This window comes from Panulirus ornatus, chromosome 18, assembly GCF_036320965.1.
Source record: "Panulirus ornatus isolate Po-2019 chromosome 18, ASM3632096v1, whole genome shotgun sequence".
Taxonomy (NCBI): Eukaryota; Metazoa; Arthropoda; class Malacostraca; order Decapoda; family Palinuridae; genus Panulirus; species Panulirus ornatus.
In genome coordinates this window covers 50,967,917-50,984,957 of record NC_092241.1, presented here as the reverse complement: position 1 = coordinate 50,984,957, position 17,041 = coordinate 50,967,917, and the positions used below count along the sequence as shown (strand labels likewise).

Here is a 17,041-nt window from a genome sequence, read left to right as displayed (position 1 = left end):
AAGCTTTAGCTAGATAAGACTTAAGATGGGTTAAGCTTTGAGTGGATGAAGCTTTAGCTAGATAAGACTGTTATATTTCTCTCTTGTGTCTCCCCTGATGATGTGATTATTACACGAAAGTGCACTTAGGAACTTATCGTGTTTCATTTTCCCCGTGGACTCATATATATCATACAAACCTCCAACAGCCAGGATCGAACCTGGGACCCCTGTGCAACAGGCGGGAGCGCTACCGCTTGGAGGTTTGTATGTTCTATGGAGGTGCGCGTTCATATGCACTTTGTTCGTATTCATATACCTCCCCGTTGTATAGTTAGGTTCGGCAAAATGCTATCTGCTGGCTGTGTGAGCCTGATGGGAAATGACCGGTGTAGACCCCGTTGCTCACCAACGTGAGACGAAGGGTATTCGAGTACATAGGATTTCCTTATTAGGGGCGATCATAGCCTAGCAGTAGCGCTCCCGCCTGTTGCACAGGGGTCCCGGGTTCGATCCTGGCTGTTGGAGGTTTGTATGTTCTATGAAGATGCGCGTTCATATGCACTTTGTTCATATATATATTCTTACTTTCTTTCAAACTATTCGCCATTTCCCGCGTTAGCAAGGTAACGTTAAGAACAGAGGACTGGGCCTCTGAGGGAATATCCTCACCTGGCCCCCTTCTGTGTTCCTTCTTTTGGAAAATTAAAAAAACACAAAAAAAAAAACAAGAGGGGAGGATTTCCAGCCCCCCGCTCCCTCCCCTTTTAGTCGCCTTCTACGACACGTAGGGAATACGTGGGAAGTATTCTTTCTCCCCTATCTATCTATCTATCTATCTATCTATATATATATATATATATATATATATATATATATATATATATATATATATATATATATATATTTACTGTCCATCGAGATGTGATGCATCCCATACTATAAGGTGTGGTATCTGTTTACTGTGTGAGTCAGGACGAAGAAGTATAAAGGTTGTGATCGATGCTCTTACCGGGGAGACGTCAGTGCGATTCCCTCCTTTGTCTTAAGAGTATCGGATCGGGGCGCGGCGCTCACAGTGTGTGGCCATGTGATATGCGATGCTATTTTTGGTTCGTTTAAGGACAACCTTCAAGGCATTGCCCCCCCTTCCCTTGTGAATACCTCTGGAAGGATTGGTTGTTTGGTTGGAAAGGCTTCGACGGCGTTCGATCTCCACCAGTGATCAGAGAGAGAGAGAGAGAGAGAGAGAGAGAGAGAGAGAGAGAGAGAGAGAGAGAGAGAGAGACATTTGATACCGTTCTGTGCGGCGGCTCGAGATCTCGCGAAGACTCGCGAGGACTCGAGCCCCCATACAAGGCGATGGTCTTCCCGATCTGATCTGGAAAATAAAAAGAAAAAGAGAAGGGTCGACTCCACCGTCATGTGTCATTATCTCCGTCGTCAACACGGAGGGAAGACCCCAACACGGAGGGAAGACCCCCACCTGGAGGGAAGACCCCCCACCCGGAGGAAGACCCCCACCCGGAGGGAAGACCCCCCACCCGGGCTGTGGGTAGAAGGAGCAACAGACACTGTATGTATGGAGGACGCGCACAAATGGTCCAGGAACGGACCCATTGGCTGGAATAAAGAGAAATAAGAAAAGCGGAGAGTCTCCTCTCTCTCTCTCTCTCTCTCTCTCTCTCTCTCTCTCTCTCTCTCTCTCTCTCTCTCTCTCTCTCTCTCTCTCGCGGCCATTCGTCCTGTGGTCTGTGGCGCAACAGACGACCGACACACACACACACACACACACACACACACACACACAGCGCACAATAGGTCTGGGAAGTGGGCCAGCGTCCTCTATCTACGCCGCGGACCAGACGGAATGGAACGGAACGGGGGATGGACAGAACGGAACGGAATGGGGGGGATGGGGGAACGAGTGAGCAGAGTTGGTCGAAATGGTTGAATTATGGCTTACCGTGGGTGGGTGTGTGTGGGGGGGTGGACGACCGCTGGTAGGAAGGAGGTTTGAAAAGACATTTGGGCAGAGTGATCTGGACACTGGTGTGGGAGGTGGGAGTCTGGTTTGTGAGGTGGGAGGTTGTTTTGTGAGGCGGGAGGTTGTTTTGTGAGGTGGGAGGCTGGTTTGTGAGGTGGGAGGTTGTTTTGTGAGGTGAGAGGTTGATGTGTGAGGTGGGAGGCTGGTATGTGAAGTGGTAGGCTGGTGTGTGAAGTGGGACACTGGTGTGTGAGGTGGGAGGCTGATATGTGAGGTGGGATGCTGATGTGTGAGGTGGTAGGCTGGTGTGTGTGAGGTGGGAGGCTGATGTGTGAGGTGGGACACTGGTGTGTGAGGTGGGAGGCTGGTGTGTGAGGTGGGAGGCTGGTGTGTGTGAGGTGGGAGGCTGATGTGTGAGGTGGGACACTGGTGTGTGAGGTGGGAGGCTGGTGTGTGAGGCTGGGAGGCTGATGTGTGAGGTGAGAGGCTGTTGTGTGAGGTGGGAGGCTGGCGTGTGAGGCTGGGAGGCTGGTGTGTGAGGTGAGAGGCTGTTGTGTGAGGTGGGAGGTTGATGTCTGAGGTGGGAGGCTGGTGTGTGAGGTGGGAGGCTGGTGTGTGAGGCTGGGAGGCTGGTGTGTGAGGTGGGAGGCTGGTGTGTGAGGCTGGGAGGCTGGTGTGTGAGGTGGGAGGCTGGTGTGTGAGGTGGGAGGCTGGTGTGTGAGACTGGGAGGCTGGGAGGCTAGAGTGTGAGGTAGGAGGCTGGTGTGTGAGGTGGGAGGCTGGTGTGTGAGGTGGGAGGGTGGTGTGTGAGGTGGGAGGCTAATGTGTGAGGTGGGAGGCTGATGTGTGAGGTGGGAGGCTGGTGTGTGAGGTGGGACACTGGTTTGTGAGGTGGGAGGCTGGTGTGTGACGGAACACTGGTGTGAGGTAGGGCGTTGAAGTGAGGTAGGACACTAGTGTGAGGTGGGAGAGGCTGGTGTAAGGTGTGAGGAGGGACGTTGGTGTGAGGGAGGGCACTAGTGTGAGGTGGGACACTGGTGTGAGGTTAGATAAACAAAAAAAGGAGACTGGGGAAAAGGATGAGAAAGAGGCGAGGTAGGTGTGGTGTGGGTGGGTGGCGTATGTTGTGTTCTGACACCTTCCCAAGCGGTGCAGAGAGAGAGAGAGAGAGAGAGAGAGAGAGAGAGAGAGAGAGAGAGAGAGAGAGAGAGTGAAGGCGGCACTGTGATCACCAACACTTCAGTGGCCGTCACGTTCCCCTCCCTTGGCCCCAGGTCGCTGTCTTTGTTCTCTCTGCCTCGTCTACGCGCGCCCCGGTGTGGTCTGTGTCTGTAAACCCGGCGGGGGGGGGGGGGTGTTACAGTGCACCCCATGCTCTTCCTGTGAGCGGTAGCGCAAAGGGATGACACGGGGTGGTCACAAAGGGGTCTTACTCACACACCCACCACCCCCTGCCGCCCCTTGCCCTTGCCAGTGGGTTGATGTGACCATGGGATGTTACCAGTGTCCACACACACACACACACACACACGTTGCTCAAAGGTCAAAAAAATAAAAGATTCTCTCGACTTTAGGTTTGGTCTGCGATGGTCGCTACGCGCTTTACCACCCACTCCCACCCCCTCTCTCTCTCTCCACCCAACCTCCTCCTCCTCCTCCTCCTGCCTTGCCTCTAAGGGTGAAAATCGCCTCGTCAGGACTCACAGTGACTCTCTCTCTCTCTCTCTCTCTCTCTCTCTCTCTCTCTCTCTCTCTCTCTCTCTCTCTCTCTCTCTCTCTCTCTCTCTCAAGCTTTTTCCCCTCACAGTCGCGTCTCCCCGTGTCTCTCTCTCTCTCTCTAGGCACACATCCGCCTCTGCTGGACACCTCCACCTCCGCCACACAGGCAGGTTACCAGAGAGCCAGCAGCAGCCTCCTCCTTCCCTCCCTCCCTCCTTCCCTCCCTTCCCTTCTGCAGTATGTAGCAAGTTGACCGCTGCTTATCTAGGGGCGTCAGCGGGCGGCGCCCCCAGGGGGGTGTGTATACATGCTCCGTCAGGACCCCGTCCGAAGTCTGTTTTCGCCTCGCGGTAAACCCGCTGGGTTCCCTCCTGGTGTATCACGCGTCAGTTCATTGTTTACATCTGTCCTCCAACACCCGCTCTGTGTATCTTAACCCGGCCAGCACAACCCCCGTCACCCATCACCACCACCACCAGCACCAGCCCCTCCCTCACCCTCACCCTCACCGTTTCAGTAGAAATTAAAAGTCTAGGACGCCATTTGGTAAACATGCGATTTACTAAATGGCGTCCTAGCTTCGTCTCTTCGATGTATATCAACTGACTGTTATATTTCTCTCTTGTGTCTCCCCTGATGATGTGATTATCACACGAAAGTGCACTTGGGAACTTATCGTGTTTCATTTTCCCCGTGGACTCACAGGAATATATATATATATATATATATATATATATATATATATATATATATATATATATATATATATATATATATATATATATATATATATATAAAGCCTGAAATCCAGGTAGGAATGCTCGCGTGAGCTGTCGCCAGTAATGTCTTGTTCAGCACAGTCGTGGAAAAGACTTCCCTCACAAATGTCTGTCTCAATTCGTACGTTGTGGCGGCTGAGGAGTGGGTGGGAGACTGGCCTCCCCTCCCTCACACACCTCCAGCCAGCCAGCCACACTCCCACCTCTCCAGAGGCTATTCCTTCGACTGTGTCCGCCGCCTAGCATTGCTCTGATTCCAGTGGGCGAAGGATGGAAGGGTCGATCAAGGGGACGTAGGAAACTCTGCTTTCAGTGGTGTAATTCCAGTGGGGAGGGGGAAGGATGATCAGGGACATAGAAAATCTGCTATCATTACTCTAGTTCCAGTGGGCGAAGGAAGGATCGAGTACCGTGAAAAAAAAAAATCCTCCGAAAATCACTGGAAACTTATTCTCAACTTTAGCCTTCAAAGTGTTCCACTGAGACTTGGACTTCCACATTTATCAACTTGTCTCGAGAGAACTGATTCTCGAATATATATATATATATATATATATATATATATATATATATATATATATATATATATATATATATATATGCTTCAGAATACTGTAATATGAGGCTTCAGTATACTTTAATATGAAGCTTCAGTATACTGTAATATGAGGCTTCAGTATACTGTAATATGAGGATTCAGTATACCGTAATATGAGGCTTCAGTATACTGTTATATGAGGCATCAGTATACTGTAACATGAGGCTTCAGTATACTGTAATATGAGGCTTCAGTATACTGTAACATGAGGCTTCAGTATATTGTAACATGAGGCTTCAGTATACTGTAATATGAGGTTTCAGTATACTGTAATATGAGGCTTCAGTATGCTGTAATATGAGGCTTCAGTACACTGTAACATGAGGCTTCAGTACACTGTAACGTGAGGCTTCAGTATACTGTAATACGAGGCTTCAGTATACTTTGATATGAGGCTTCAGTATACTGTAATACGAGGCTTCAGTATACTTTAATATGAGGCTTCAGTATACTGTAATACGAGGCTTCAGTATACTTTGATATGAGACTTCAGTATACTGTAATATGAGGCTTCAGTATACTGTAATATGAGGCTTCAGTACACTGTAACATAAGGCTTCAGTACACTGTAACATAAGGCTTCAGTACACTGTAACATAAGGCTTCAGCACACTGTAACATAAGGCTTCAGCACACTGTAACATAAGGCTTCAGTATACTGTAACATAAGGCTTCAGCACACTGTAACATAAGGCTTCAGCACACTGTAACATAAGGCATCAGTACGCTGTAATGCCACTGTAAACTCCATAGCATCATTTCGAGACGCCTCACAAAATCTGATCACCAAGATGTGCAACGGTGAGGGTCACTGTGGGTAGACAACCTGGCGCTCCCACCACCACCTCCTCCTCACCTCACTCTCCTCACCTCACCTCACCTCACCTCACCTCACCTCACCTCGCTAAGCAACGCTCCCTCTGTGTGTATGTGTGTGTGTGTGTGTGTGTGTACGTACGTTGGGCCTTTAGATTTACCTTCTGTTATGAGGGAGGAAGAAGGGTACTGCTACATGCCAGGGAGAACTGGCTGAGGAGGGAGGCCCAGCCACCCTCTCTCTCTTTCCCTCCTCCTCCTTCTCCTCCTCCTCCTCTTCTTCCTCCCGAGGGCCGTGCGCGTCGGGCCATCTATGTCACGGTAAAGACTCGAACGCGACCGGCCCCGCCTTGCCCCGCCCCTCCCCGCCCCGCCCCGCCCTGCCCTGCCCTGCCCCGCCCTGCCCTGCCTCGCCTCCTCCCTTAACCCTGGCCAGGATCCAAATGTCAACAAACATCAGGTTCAGAGCTATGCCAAACTTCTCCTTCCCCCCCAACACACACACACACACACACACACACACACACACACACACACACACACACACAAGGCCCCCCCCTCACACACACACACACACACACACTCAGTCATACATGACTCATCACGAGAGTAGAAAACCCACACTGCATTCTTAGTGGTGGTGGTTTAACAGTGGCTCTGCTGTATACCTTGCTCGAGGAAGAGGAAGGAGTCTATATATATATATATATGTATGTGTGTGTGTGTGTGTGTGTGTGTGTGTAATTACAAGCTCAGGGGCCCCCCCCCCCCCTTTTTTTTTAAATAGGGCGTCTTGGAGCGAGAAGGTGCTCTATAAACCTCCACCCTACACGTCGCACAAAACAGTTTACTCAAGATGATGCTAATATTAAGGTGGCGCAGCATAGAACCTGGGGTCGACGGTGTGTGTGTGTGTGTGTGTGTGTGTGGCTATACCTCCCTGGGCCACGGGACTCACCTGAGGCTCTGGGTGTAGTCGGAGAGGGCCCTGGTGACGGGGTTCCTCACCACCAGCAGGAGACGGGCGGTGGGCAGGTCGGCCTTCACCCTGGCAGGGACGCCTGGCGTCGTGAAGTAAGCTGGCGTTTTCTCCACCGTCAGCTGTCCCTCTAGACTCAAGGGCAGCTGGCTCCTGCATGAGTGTGGAACATCTACTGTCAAATATTATTCTATCGTCTTCAGTGACTTTACAGATTGATTTAAGTGGTTATAAGTGGGTTCTTTAAGTGATTATAAGTGGGTTTACCTAGCATATCCCCACGCCCTCCATACTGGCTGGCCTGTCCTGTCCCTTTCTAACCTCGTCCTGCCTCTCTCTCTCTCTCTCTCTCTCTCTCTCTCTCTCTCTCTCTCTCTCTCTCTCTCTCTCTCTCTCTCTCTGTAGAAGGGGCTGACGGCGGCGCAGGACTTGCTTGTGTCTCTGGAGGCCATTACTGTAGTGTGTGTGTGTGTGTGTGTGTGTGTGTGTGTGTGATGTGTGTTGTCAGGTCACTCACTCCCTCCGTCAGGAGTGTGTGCGGTGTGTCTCGTTCATCAGTCCTCTGGCTCGTCTTTGCCAGTGTCTCTCATCCAGGGCTACTTAACTCCGGCATCTGTAGTGTTTCATCGGCCCCTCCCACATTGTAGCTACTGTAGTACCTCATCTCTCCCTCCCTTACTGTAGCTACTGTGTCTCATCTCTCCCTCCCTTACTGTAGCTACTGTAGTACCTCATCTCTCCCTCCCTTACTGTAGCTACTGTAGTACCTCGTCTCTCCCTCTCTTACTGGAGCTGCTGTAATGTCTTATCTGCCCCTCCTTCACTGTAGCTGCTGTAGTGTGTCTCATCTCTACTTTCACTCCTCCTGTAGCTTCAGTTTGATTTGACTCATGTGTATCTCACCGTCCCTCACATTCACTCTCATCTCCCTCCCTCTCTCCATCCTCCCTCCCCATGCCTCTCATCTTCACTCAGTTTTTTCCATCTCCGCAAAATCCTTTCGCTCTCTGTCCATCGTCACCCAGACTCACCTGTACCACGAGAGGCCCCGGGAGTAGAACCTGTCGAAGTAATGTATCTCTGGCCCTGAAGCCCTGATGGAAGGATGGACCCTGAGAAAGGCCAGCAGGGCCCTAGTCCCCGACTTCTTGGCCCCAATAATTAGGACGTCCGGGAGACGTCGCACAGCCGAGACATTGGTTCCTGGGGGAAGATACAGGGGGAAATCCTTGTTGACATTAGTTACTCACGCAACGTCGAAGTCGTACTCCAACAACAACGCCCCTCCTCCTGGCACATGGGAAGCTACTGGTGAATTATAGATACCCACATTCATCATAATCTCGTGACACCGGACATGTATAAGGGGGCAACCTTGACGTCAGGAGGTGAGGTCTTACAAAGAGGAAGAGGAGGAGAAAGAGGAGGAGGAGGAGGAGGATGGATTATTATGAACTCGCTTAATGTATGAAATGATTGTTGTTGTTACAACTGCCACAAGTCTCCGGCACACACGGGGCATAAGGGCGCCCCCACCTTGCCTTTAAGAAGTCTTCCCGGCCCACGTTCTCAGCTTTGGGTGAGGGAGCGGGGATGAGAGAGTGAGGGAGGGAAGTGGGTAGGGTTGGTCGGTCGAGGTCTTGCATCACTCCTGTGTTTGGCTAACAGCGCCGGGGTGATGGAGGGGGAGAAGGAGTGGTGTGGTGTGTTATTACTCTTGTCATATAAGAGGGGCGTGGGAGGCGGGAGAGAGGGAGGCTGTGGTTGTGGTGGCGGCGGCCAAGATTCTAACATTCAGTGATGCGCTACGAGACAGTAGAGTGACCCCCGTCTTGTATAGGTCTGGTCGGGAGGCGATGGACCACGCCTCCCTGGCCGGAATGCGACAGCGTTTTTTTCACGTCGAAGGCTCCAGGCACACACTACAGTCTTCATCGAGCCTTTCCATCAAACAAGAAGGAAACAGAAAGGGAGGGAGGAGGCAGGAAGGTAAGAACGGTAGAGAGGGAGAGGAAAAGAAAGAGATAATGTAGTGGGAAGAGGTGGAAGAGCTGCCCTGCTGAGGAGGAGGAGGAGGAGATGTAGATCGCAGCTTTTGCGACAAGACACGAGAAGGTCAGAGGAGGTCCAGAGCTTAGCGTTGCAGGGGCAGGAGGACACCATGACGACCCACCAGACACGAAAACGGATGAAAGAAGACACCTAATACCCCATCTTTTAAGGGGCTAAGACGCCTAATACCCCATCTTTTAAGGGGCCAAGACGCCTCATACCCCATCTTTAGAGGGCGAAAACACCAAATACCTCATCCTTTAAGGGGAGGGCGAAAACACCTAATACCCCATCCTTTAAGGGCGAAGATACCTAATACCCCATCTTTTAAGGACCAAGACACTTAATACCCCATCTTTTAAGGGGCCCAGACATCTAATACCCCATCTTTTAAGGGGCCAAGACACCTAATACCCCATCTTTTAAGGGGCCAAGACACCTAATACCCCATCTTTTAAGGGGCCAAGACACCTAATACCCCATCTTTTAAGGGAACAAAACATCTAATACCCCATCTTTTAAGGGGTCAAGACACCTAATACCCCATCTTTTAAGGGGCCAAGACACCTAATACCCCATCTTTTAAGGGGCCAAGACACCTAATACCCCATCTTTTAAGGGGCCAAGACACCTAATACCCCATCTTTTAAGGGAACAAAACACCTAATACCCCATCTTTTAAGGGGCCAAGACACCTAATACCCCATCTTTTAAGGGGTCAAGACACCTAATACCCCATCTTTTAAGGGACCAAGACACCTAATACCCCATCTTTTAAGGGAACAAAACACCTAATACCCCATCTTTTAAGGGGTCAAGACACCTAATACCCCATCTTTTAAGGGACCAAGACACCTAATACCCCATCTTTTAAGGGGCTAAGACACCTAATACCCCATCTTTTAAGGGGTCAAGACACCAAGCACCCCATCTTTTAAGAGACCAAGACACCTAATACCCCATCTTTTAAGGGACCAAGACGCCTAATACCCCATCTTTTAAGGGGCCAAGACACCTAATACCCCATCTTTTAAGGGCCAAGACACCAAGTACCCCATCTTTTCAATGGTAGACACGTTGGAGACATGCATTTCATCCTAAGTAAGAGAGTACTACCATGTGACAGATGGAAGTCCTCAGTGAAAAGCCTCGCTGGCTGAAAGTCAATACCTATACATCGAATGGAAGATGAAATGGAAGGTAGGATGTTCGATGAAGGCAGTGCTATTTCACTAGAGGGCAAAAAAGTGGGTAACTGTTTAAGACGCTGTTCACTGAAGGAGATGCACTGAGGACAGTGTCCTTCTACTGAAGACGTGGAGGATTCTGATTTCACTGTCACTGTCCTCTCTAACTGACGTGTCTCGTCACTGAAGGCAGTGTGCGGTCATTTGAAGGCAGTGCCTTCACACTGAAGGCACTGCCTTCAAATGATAGATAGATAGATAGATAGATAGATAGAGAGAGAGAGAGAGAGAGAGAGAGAGAGAGAGAGAGAGAGAGAGAGAGAGAGAGAGGGCGAAGCAGCAGTGACGTCAGCGTAATGAGCAAGCACTGTGGTGATTCTCGCGTTCCTCTCCCTAGCCCAGGTCGCTGCGTTTGCGCTGCACTTGCACTGGGGGGAAGGAGTGGTTGGGGGGGGGGGGCAGTTTGGCAGTTAGTGTTCGTTTGAGTAGTTCTTCCGTGTCTACAGGGGGGGGGGGTTCCTGTATATGGGGGGGTCGCCCGTCGCGCCCCCCGCCTCCCTCCCCCATATGGAGTTCTACTTGCCATATCTGGAGTGGTGGCTCCTCCTCACGTAGCTGGCTGGGAATGGAGTCAAAAACCTCCCTGCCTTATTGAGATCTCCTGCTGTCGCTTCTCTTCGCCTCTCTCATTCGCCGCGAGGCTACTGCCCTTCTCTCTCTCTCTCTCTCTCTCTCTCTCTCTCTCTCTCTCTCTCTCTCTCTCTCTCTCTCTCTCTCTCTCTGTTCTACAGGTATTACCTCGGCCACTGCTCTCGTGAGATGTCTGCACGTACCCCCAGCTCTCTCTCTCTCTCTCTCTCTCTCTCTCTCTCTCTCTCTCTCTCTCTCTCTCTCTCTCTCTCTCTCTCTCTCTCTCTCTCGACTTGAGTGGAATCAAAGAGCCTTTCCCTTCCGCTTAGGTTAGCTATGTATTGCTATCGCCTCCCTTCCACCAGACCTTCCACCCCAGCGTATTATTTTCACCTTCTCTCTTGTGTTCCACACGTGTTATGTACATGGGTTCCTGTTCGCGTGAGCTGTCTGTATGCGTCCCAAGGCACGAAGGCCCTGAGGACTCGTACGGGCACGCTTTTGACTGCTGCTTCCCATAGTTGGTGTGTTTAGACCAGCTACACGAAGACTGTCTTAGAACAACACCTCTTCTTCTGCTTCCTCCCCCACCACCTCTCCGGTACAGCCAAGTCTACAAACACAGGTGGAACTCCAGTTCATATTTTTCCTTCGTCCATTTTCTCGTACTCTCTCTTCTTCTTTCCCCCCAAGATGGTCAAGATTAAAAGGTCATTTGTATATGATGTTATTGAAGAAACTGATCTCTTTAAGATAGCATTGTGATGTCACTGTAATCAGTGTACTATCAGTGACAAAGATGCTTTCGCAGTGAAGGCAGTGTGATGTCACTGAAGAAAAATGTCCTCTTAGTGAAGTCAGTATCCTATCATTGAAGACAGTGTCCCTCCCCTCCTGTGAAGACAGTGTCCCTCCCCTCCTGTGAAGACAGTGTCCCTCCCCTCCTGTGAAGACAGTGTCCCTCCCCTCCTGTGAAGACAGTGTCCCTCCCCTCCAGTGAAGACAGTGTCCCTCCCCTCCAGTGAAGACAGTGTCCCTCCCCTCCAGTGAAGACAGTGTCCACTCGTTCGAAGATACATACTCTCAGTGAAGGCAGTGAGTGTCATTGAAGGCAGTGAGTGACACTGAAGGCATTGAGTGACACTGAAGGCAGTGAGTGTCACTGAAGGCAGTGAGTGTCATTGAAGGCAGTGTTCTGACACTGAAGACAGTGTCCTGACATTGAAGACAGTGTCCTGACATTGAAGGCAGTGTTCTGACATTGAAGGCAGTGTTCTGACATTGAGGACAGTGTCCTGACATTGAAGGCAGTGTTCTGACACTGAAGACAGTGTCCTGACATTGAAGGCAGTGTCCTAACATTGAAGGCAGTGTCCTGACATTGAAGGCAGTGTTCTGACATTGAGGACAGTGTCCTGACATTGAAGGCATTGTCCTGATATTGAAAGCAGTGTCCTGACATTGAAGGCAGTGTCCTGACATTGAAGGCAGTGTCCTGACATTGATGACAGTGTCCTGACATTGAAGGCAGTGTCCTGACATTGAAGGCAGTGTCCTGACATTGAAGGCAGTGTCCTGACATTGAAGGCAGTGTCCTAACATTGAAGGCAGTGTCCTGACATTGAAGGCATTGTCCTGATATTGAAAGCAGTGTCCTGACATTGAAGGCAGTGTCCTGACATTGAAGGCAGTGTCCTGACATTGAAGGCAGTGTCCTGACATTGAAGACAGTGTCCTGACATTGAAGGCAGTGTCCTAACATTGAAAGCAGTGTCCTGACATTGAAGGCAGTGTCCTGACATTGAAGGCAGTGTTCTGACACTGAAGACAGTGTCCTGACATTGAAGGAAGTGTCCTAACATTGAAGGCAGTGTCCTGACATTGAAGGCAGTGTCCTGACATTGAAGGCAGTGTTCTGACATTGAGGACAGTGTCCTGACATTGAAGGCATTGTCCTGATATTGAAAGCAGTGTCCTGACATTGAAGGCAGTGTCCTAACATTGAAGGCAGTGTCCTGACATTGAAGGCATTGTCCTGATATTGAAAGCAGTGTCCTGACATTGAAGGCAGTGTCCTAACATTGAAGGCAGTGTCCTGACATTGAAGGCAGTGTCCTGACATTGAAGACAGTGTCCTGACATTGAAGGCAGTGTCCTGACATTGAAGGCAGTGTCCTGACATTGAAGGCAGTGCCTTGGCATTCGCGACGATCTGCTGACACTGAAGGCAGCGGCCTGGGATTGAAAGCAACGTTCTTGCCCGTCAGGCTGTTTGCTGACACTGAAGGAAAAGTCAATATATCTTCGAGAATCTCCACGCTAAATGCAGCCTTCACTTGGCTGTGTGTATATATATATATATATATATATATATATATATATATATATATATATATATATATATATATATATATATATATATATGCAGTTTAAGGCCAGAGTTTACACAGTTTACACAGGATGGTAAACTGGAGTCATTAATTGCCTCAGTTTAAAGTCTGCTTAAGAGCGGTGCGTTGTTCGGGTGGGGCGCGGGAGGTGAGAGCGAGCCTCCCTCCCTCCCTCGCACCTGGTACTGATGTTAGGAACTGTTTATGTCCGGAGCTGAGCCAGCCAGCGAGCCAGCCCTCCCTCCCTCGCCCTGCCTCCCTCCCTCCCTCCCTCCCTCCCTGCTCTCACCCACAGTTACGAGCACACACACACACACACACACACACACACACACACACACACAGTAAAAGTCTCCCGCAAGACGCCGTCAGCTCCACTGACCCGATGTTTAAAAACCCTTCCAGACAGCTCTAGACTTAACAGGAGGTAGAGAAGGAACGCCATATGCTTCAACATGCTCTTTGTGTGTGTGTGTGTGTGTCTCTGTGTGTGTGTGTGTGTGGAAGGCCGGCGTGTTGGCCTGAGCGCGGAGGGCAGGGAAGGTTTTAAGTTTGAAATCACTTTTATTTCATCAGCTTACACGATGATACATTACGGGATCTCCACGCACTAAAGGGAATGGTACTGGGTGGAGGTACAGTGGGGGTTAGAGAGAGAGAGAGGTGGGTTGGGGGGGTTACAGAGATGAGGGTGAGAGGAGAGGATGGATCCTCTGTATCCTGTACCACTGATGCAAGCTTAATACAGTATGGTTGAGAAGTCAGATATATATATATATATATATATATATATATATATATATATATATATATATATATATATATATATATATATATATATTCCTATGAGTCCACGGGGAAAATGAAACACGAAAAGTTCCCAAGTGCCCTTTTGTGTAATAATCACATCATCAGGGGAGACACAAGAGAATATCTTGATCACGCGCAAAATTGTGATCCTTTCCAATATATATATATATATATATATATATATATATATATATATATATATATATATATATATATATCATACAAAGCTCCAACAGCCAGGATCGAACCTGGGACCCCTTGTACAATCCCTTAGCCTCGCGGTTAGCATGCCTGCCTCTTGCACAAGGGGTCCCAGGTTCGATCCTGGCTGTTGGAGCTTTGTATGTTCTATGAAGGTGCGCGTTCATATACACTTTATTCGTATTCATATAACTCCGCGTTGTACAGTCAGGTTCGGTAAAACGCTATCAGCTGGCTATGTGTTCTGTTCGGAAACAACCGATAGACCCCGTTGCTCACCATTGTGAGACGAAGGGTATTCGAGTACTTAGTATTTCGAATAGTTGTTTCCTATTATACAGTCCCTTAGCCTAGCGGTTAGCATACCTGCCTCTTGCACAAGGGGTCCCAGGTTCGATCCTGGCTGTTGGAGCTTTGTATGTTCTATGAAGGTGCGCGTTCATATACACTTTATTCATATATATATATATATATATATATATATATATATATATATATATATATATATATATATATATATATATGAGTTACAGAGTTGGGGTGGGGACAGTGTTCCATGTATTTCACACACACACACACGCCTGCTCGTACTACTCGTTGGGTCAGTACCCCACACATGCGTCTATGCTTTCCTCAAGCACAGATCTTCCTTCAAACGCCGACGAGGATCTACTTTAAACCCTATCTTTAGCCTCCGTCCAACAGGTGCAGGCAAATCTAGCGCCACCATTCCATTCCCTCCCCACCTTCCCCACCACCTCCTCCTCCTCGCCCTTTGTCTTCCCGAAGCGTCGGTACGTAGAGACAAGACAGAGGTCAACACCTGGGTGACCAGGTCGCGAATACAAACACCGTCAGGAAGGAGGAGGGAGGGTCGAACTCAGTCTCTCTCTCTCTCTCTCTCTCTCTCTCTCTCTCTCTCTCTCTCTCTCTCTCTCTCTCTCTCTCTCTCTCTCTCTCTCTCTCTAGGCCCAGCGGATGAGTATGGTTGTGTGTATGGACGTCTGTGGGGTATAGCTGTTTGTATGGACGTCTGTGAGGTATGGCTGTGTGTATGGACGTCTGTGGGGTATGGCTGTGTGTATGAACTTCTGTGGGGTATGGCTGTGTGTAGGAACGTCTGTGGGGTATGGCTGTGTGTATGAACGTCTGTGGGGTATGGCTGTGTGTATGGACGTCTGTGGGGTATGGCTGTGTGTATGGACGTCTGTGGGGTATGGCTGTGTGTATGAGTGTCTGTAGCTAGGGGGAAGGGGAGGGTGTAGATTTACGTGTGTGTGTGTGTGTGTGTGTGTCTGTGTGTGTGTGCGTGTATATTTTGTTTGTGTATCTAGTTTCAGTTAGTACTCTAGTTTTGCATCTAGTGTGTGCATCATCTCTATTTTCTAAGGGAATTTAGGTGTACCTATTCCTGTCTGTGTGTCTGTCCGTGGGTGTCTCTTTCTATGTTGCTTTGTCTGTTGTCTGTCTGTTACTGCGTCAGGATCTCTTCTGAGTTCGTTTGTAACTGTGCTTGTGTCTGTGTGAATGTCTGTGCTTGTAAATCTCGGGATGTCTGTCTGTCTGTGCCTGGCTGTACGAGTCTCTTTGAAGACCTGGATGTCTGTTGATGGGTGGCTGTTCTCGGCCCTGTATGCTTTGGCGGGTGTCTGTGAAGGGCCGTCTGTGACTGTGTGGTGGCTGGACATGATTTGGTGTCGTCGTGGACCGGGTTTCTGTGGAGGATTGTATATCTGTCTGTGCACCAGTGTTTGGCTGTGGGGCGCCTGTCTGTAACTCTGTGTGGCTGTGGGGCGTCTGCCTGTCCCCCTGTGTGGCTGTGGGGCGTGTGTCTGTCCCTCTGTGTGGCTGTGCGGCGTGTGTCTGTCCCCTTGTGTGGCTGTGGGGCGTGTGTCTGTCCCTTTGTGTGGCTGTGGGGCGTGTGTCTGTCCCTCTGTGTGGCTGTGGGGCGTGTGTCTGTCCCTCTGTGTGGCTGTGGGGCGTGTGTCTGTCCCTCTGTGTGGCTGTGAGGCGTGTGTCTGTCCCTCTGTGTGGCGGTGAGGCGTGTTCTGTCCCCCTGTGTGGCTGTGGGGCGTCTGTCTGTCCCCTTGTGTGGCTGTGGGGCGTCTGTCTGTCCCTCTGTGTGGCTGTGGGGTGCCTGTCTGTCCCTGGGTGTGGGCAGGAAGCCCGCCGGCCAGTTACTTCTTGCCACTTCCCTCACCTTTAACTAGTCAGGCTGGAAATTCATGAAGGCTTAAACGTCCCCACCCAAAAAAAAACGTCTCTTGACCTGGTACACTGACTCTCTCTCTCTCTCTCTCTCTCTCTCTCTCTCTCTCTCTCTCTCTCCTACCCCGTCACTTATTATTCGACCATCCCTCCTTACACCCCCCCCCCCACATATGGTCCTCAAACATTCAATCTCCAACACATTCATCCCCTAAACTTTTAGTCCAAGGTCCACGCCTCACATCCATAAAGCACGGACGGGATTTCTGTATCATCAGACACACCCGACTTTGCCCTCAGGAGGTGACCTCTCTTTCTACACGCCCCTGAAGCCGCCCCCAAGACCTGTGCGGCCCTTCCACACCCTCCCTGTTGGCTCACTTCATCTCCCATGGTTCCAACCGCTGTCACGTCCACTCCCCAGGGTATCTGAAACGCTCCACATCTTCCAAGTTCTCTCCCCTATATATATATATATATATATATATATATATATATATATATATATATGAGAGAGAGAGAGAGAGAGAGAGAGAGAGAGAGAGAGAGAGAGAGAGAGAGAGAGGTGGGGTGTAGTAAGGGGAGTTTGTTTGAGAGCTGAAGGTGTGTTGAGATGGTTTGGACACATGGAGAGGATGAGTGAGGTCAGAGTGACCAGGTGGGCATACATGTCAAAGGTGGAATGCACAAGGAGAAGGAGGGAAGC

The 17,041-nt window shown here is 49.8% G+C and overlaps 2 protein-coding genes across 6 annotated transcripts in view; one reads left to right on the top strand and one right to left on the bottom strand.

Moving 5' to 3' along the window:
* The window catches only part of Lasp (LIM and SH3 domain protein Lasp), a 459,511-nt gene that overhangs the window by 56,560 nt on the left and 385,910 nt on the right, over positions 1 to 17,041 (top strand). The gene's annotated exons all lie outside the window — the stretch shown is intronic.
* Positions 1 to 17,041, bottom strand: part of LOC139755075 (heparan sulfate glucosamine 3-O-sulfotransferase 6-like) — a 154,923-nt gene that overhangs the window by 8,629 nt on the left and 129,253 nt on the right. For all 5 annotated transcript variants that reach the window (XM_071673151.1, XM_071673152.1, XM_071673154.1 and 2 more), the window contains exons 3-4: positions 7,889 to 8,060; positions 6,837 to 7,010 (exon numbers count right to left, since the gene is read on the bottom strand). In XM_071673151.1, the coding sequence (XP_071529252.1) occupies positions 6,837 to 7,010; positions 7,889 to 8,060 (346 nt within the window). The remainder of the gene's footprint in view (positions 1 to 6,836; positions 7,011 to 7,888; positions 8,061 to 17,041) is intronic.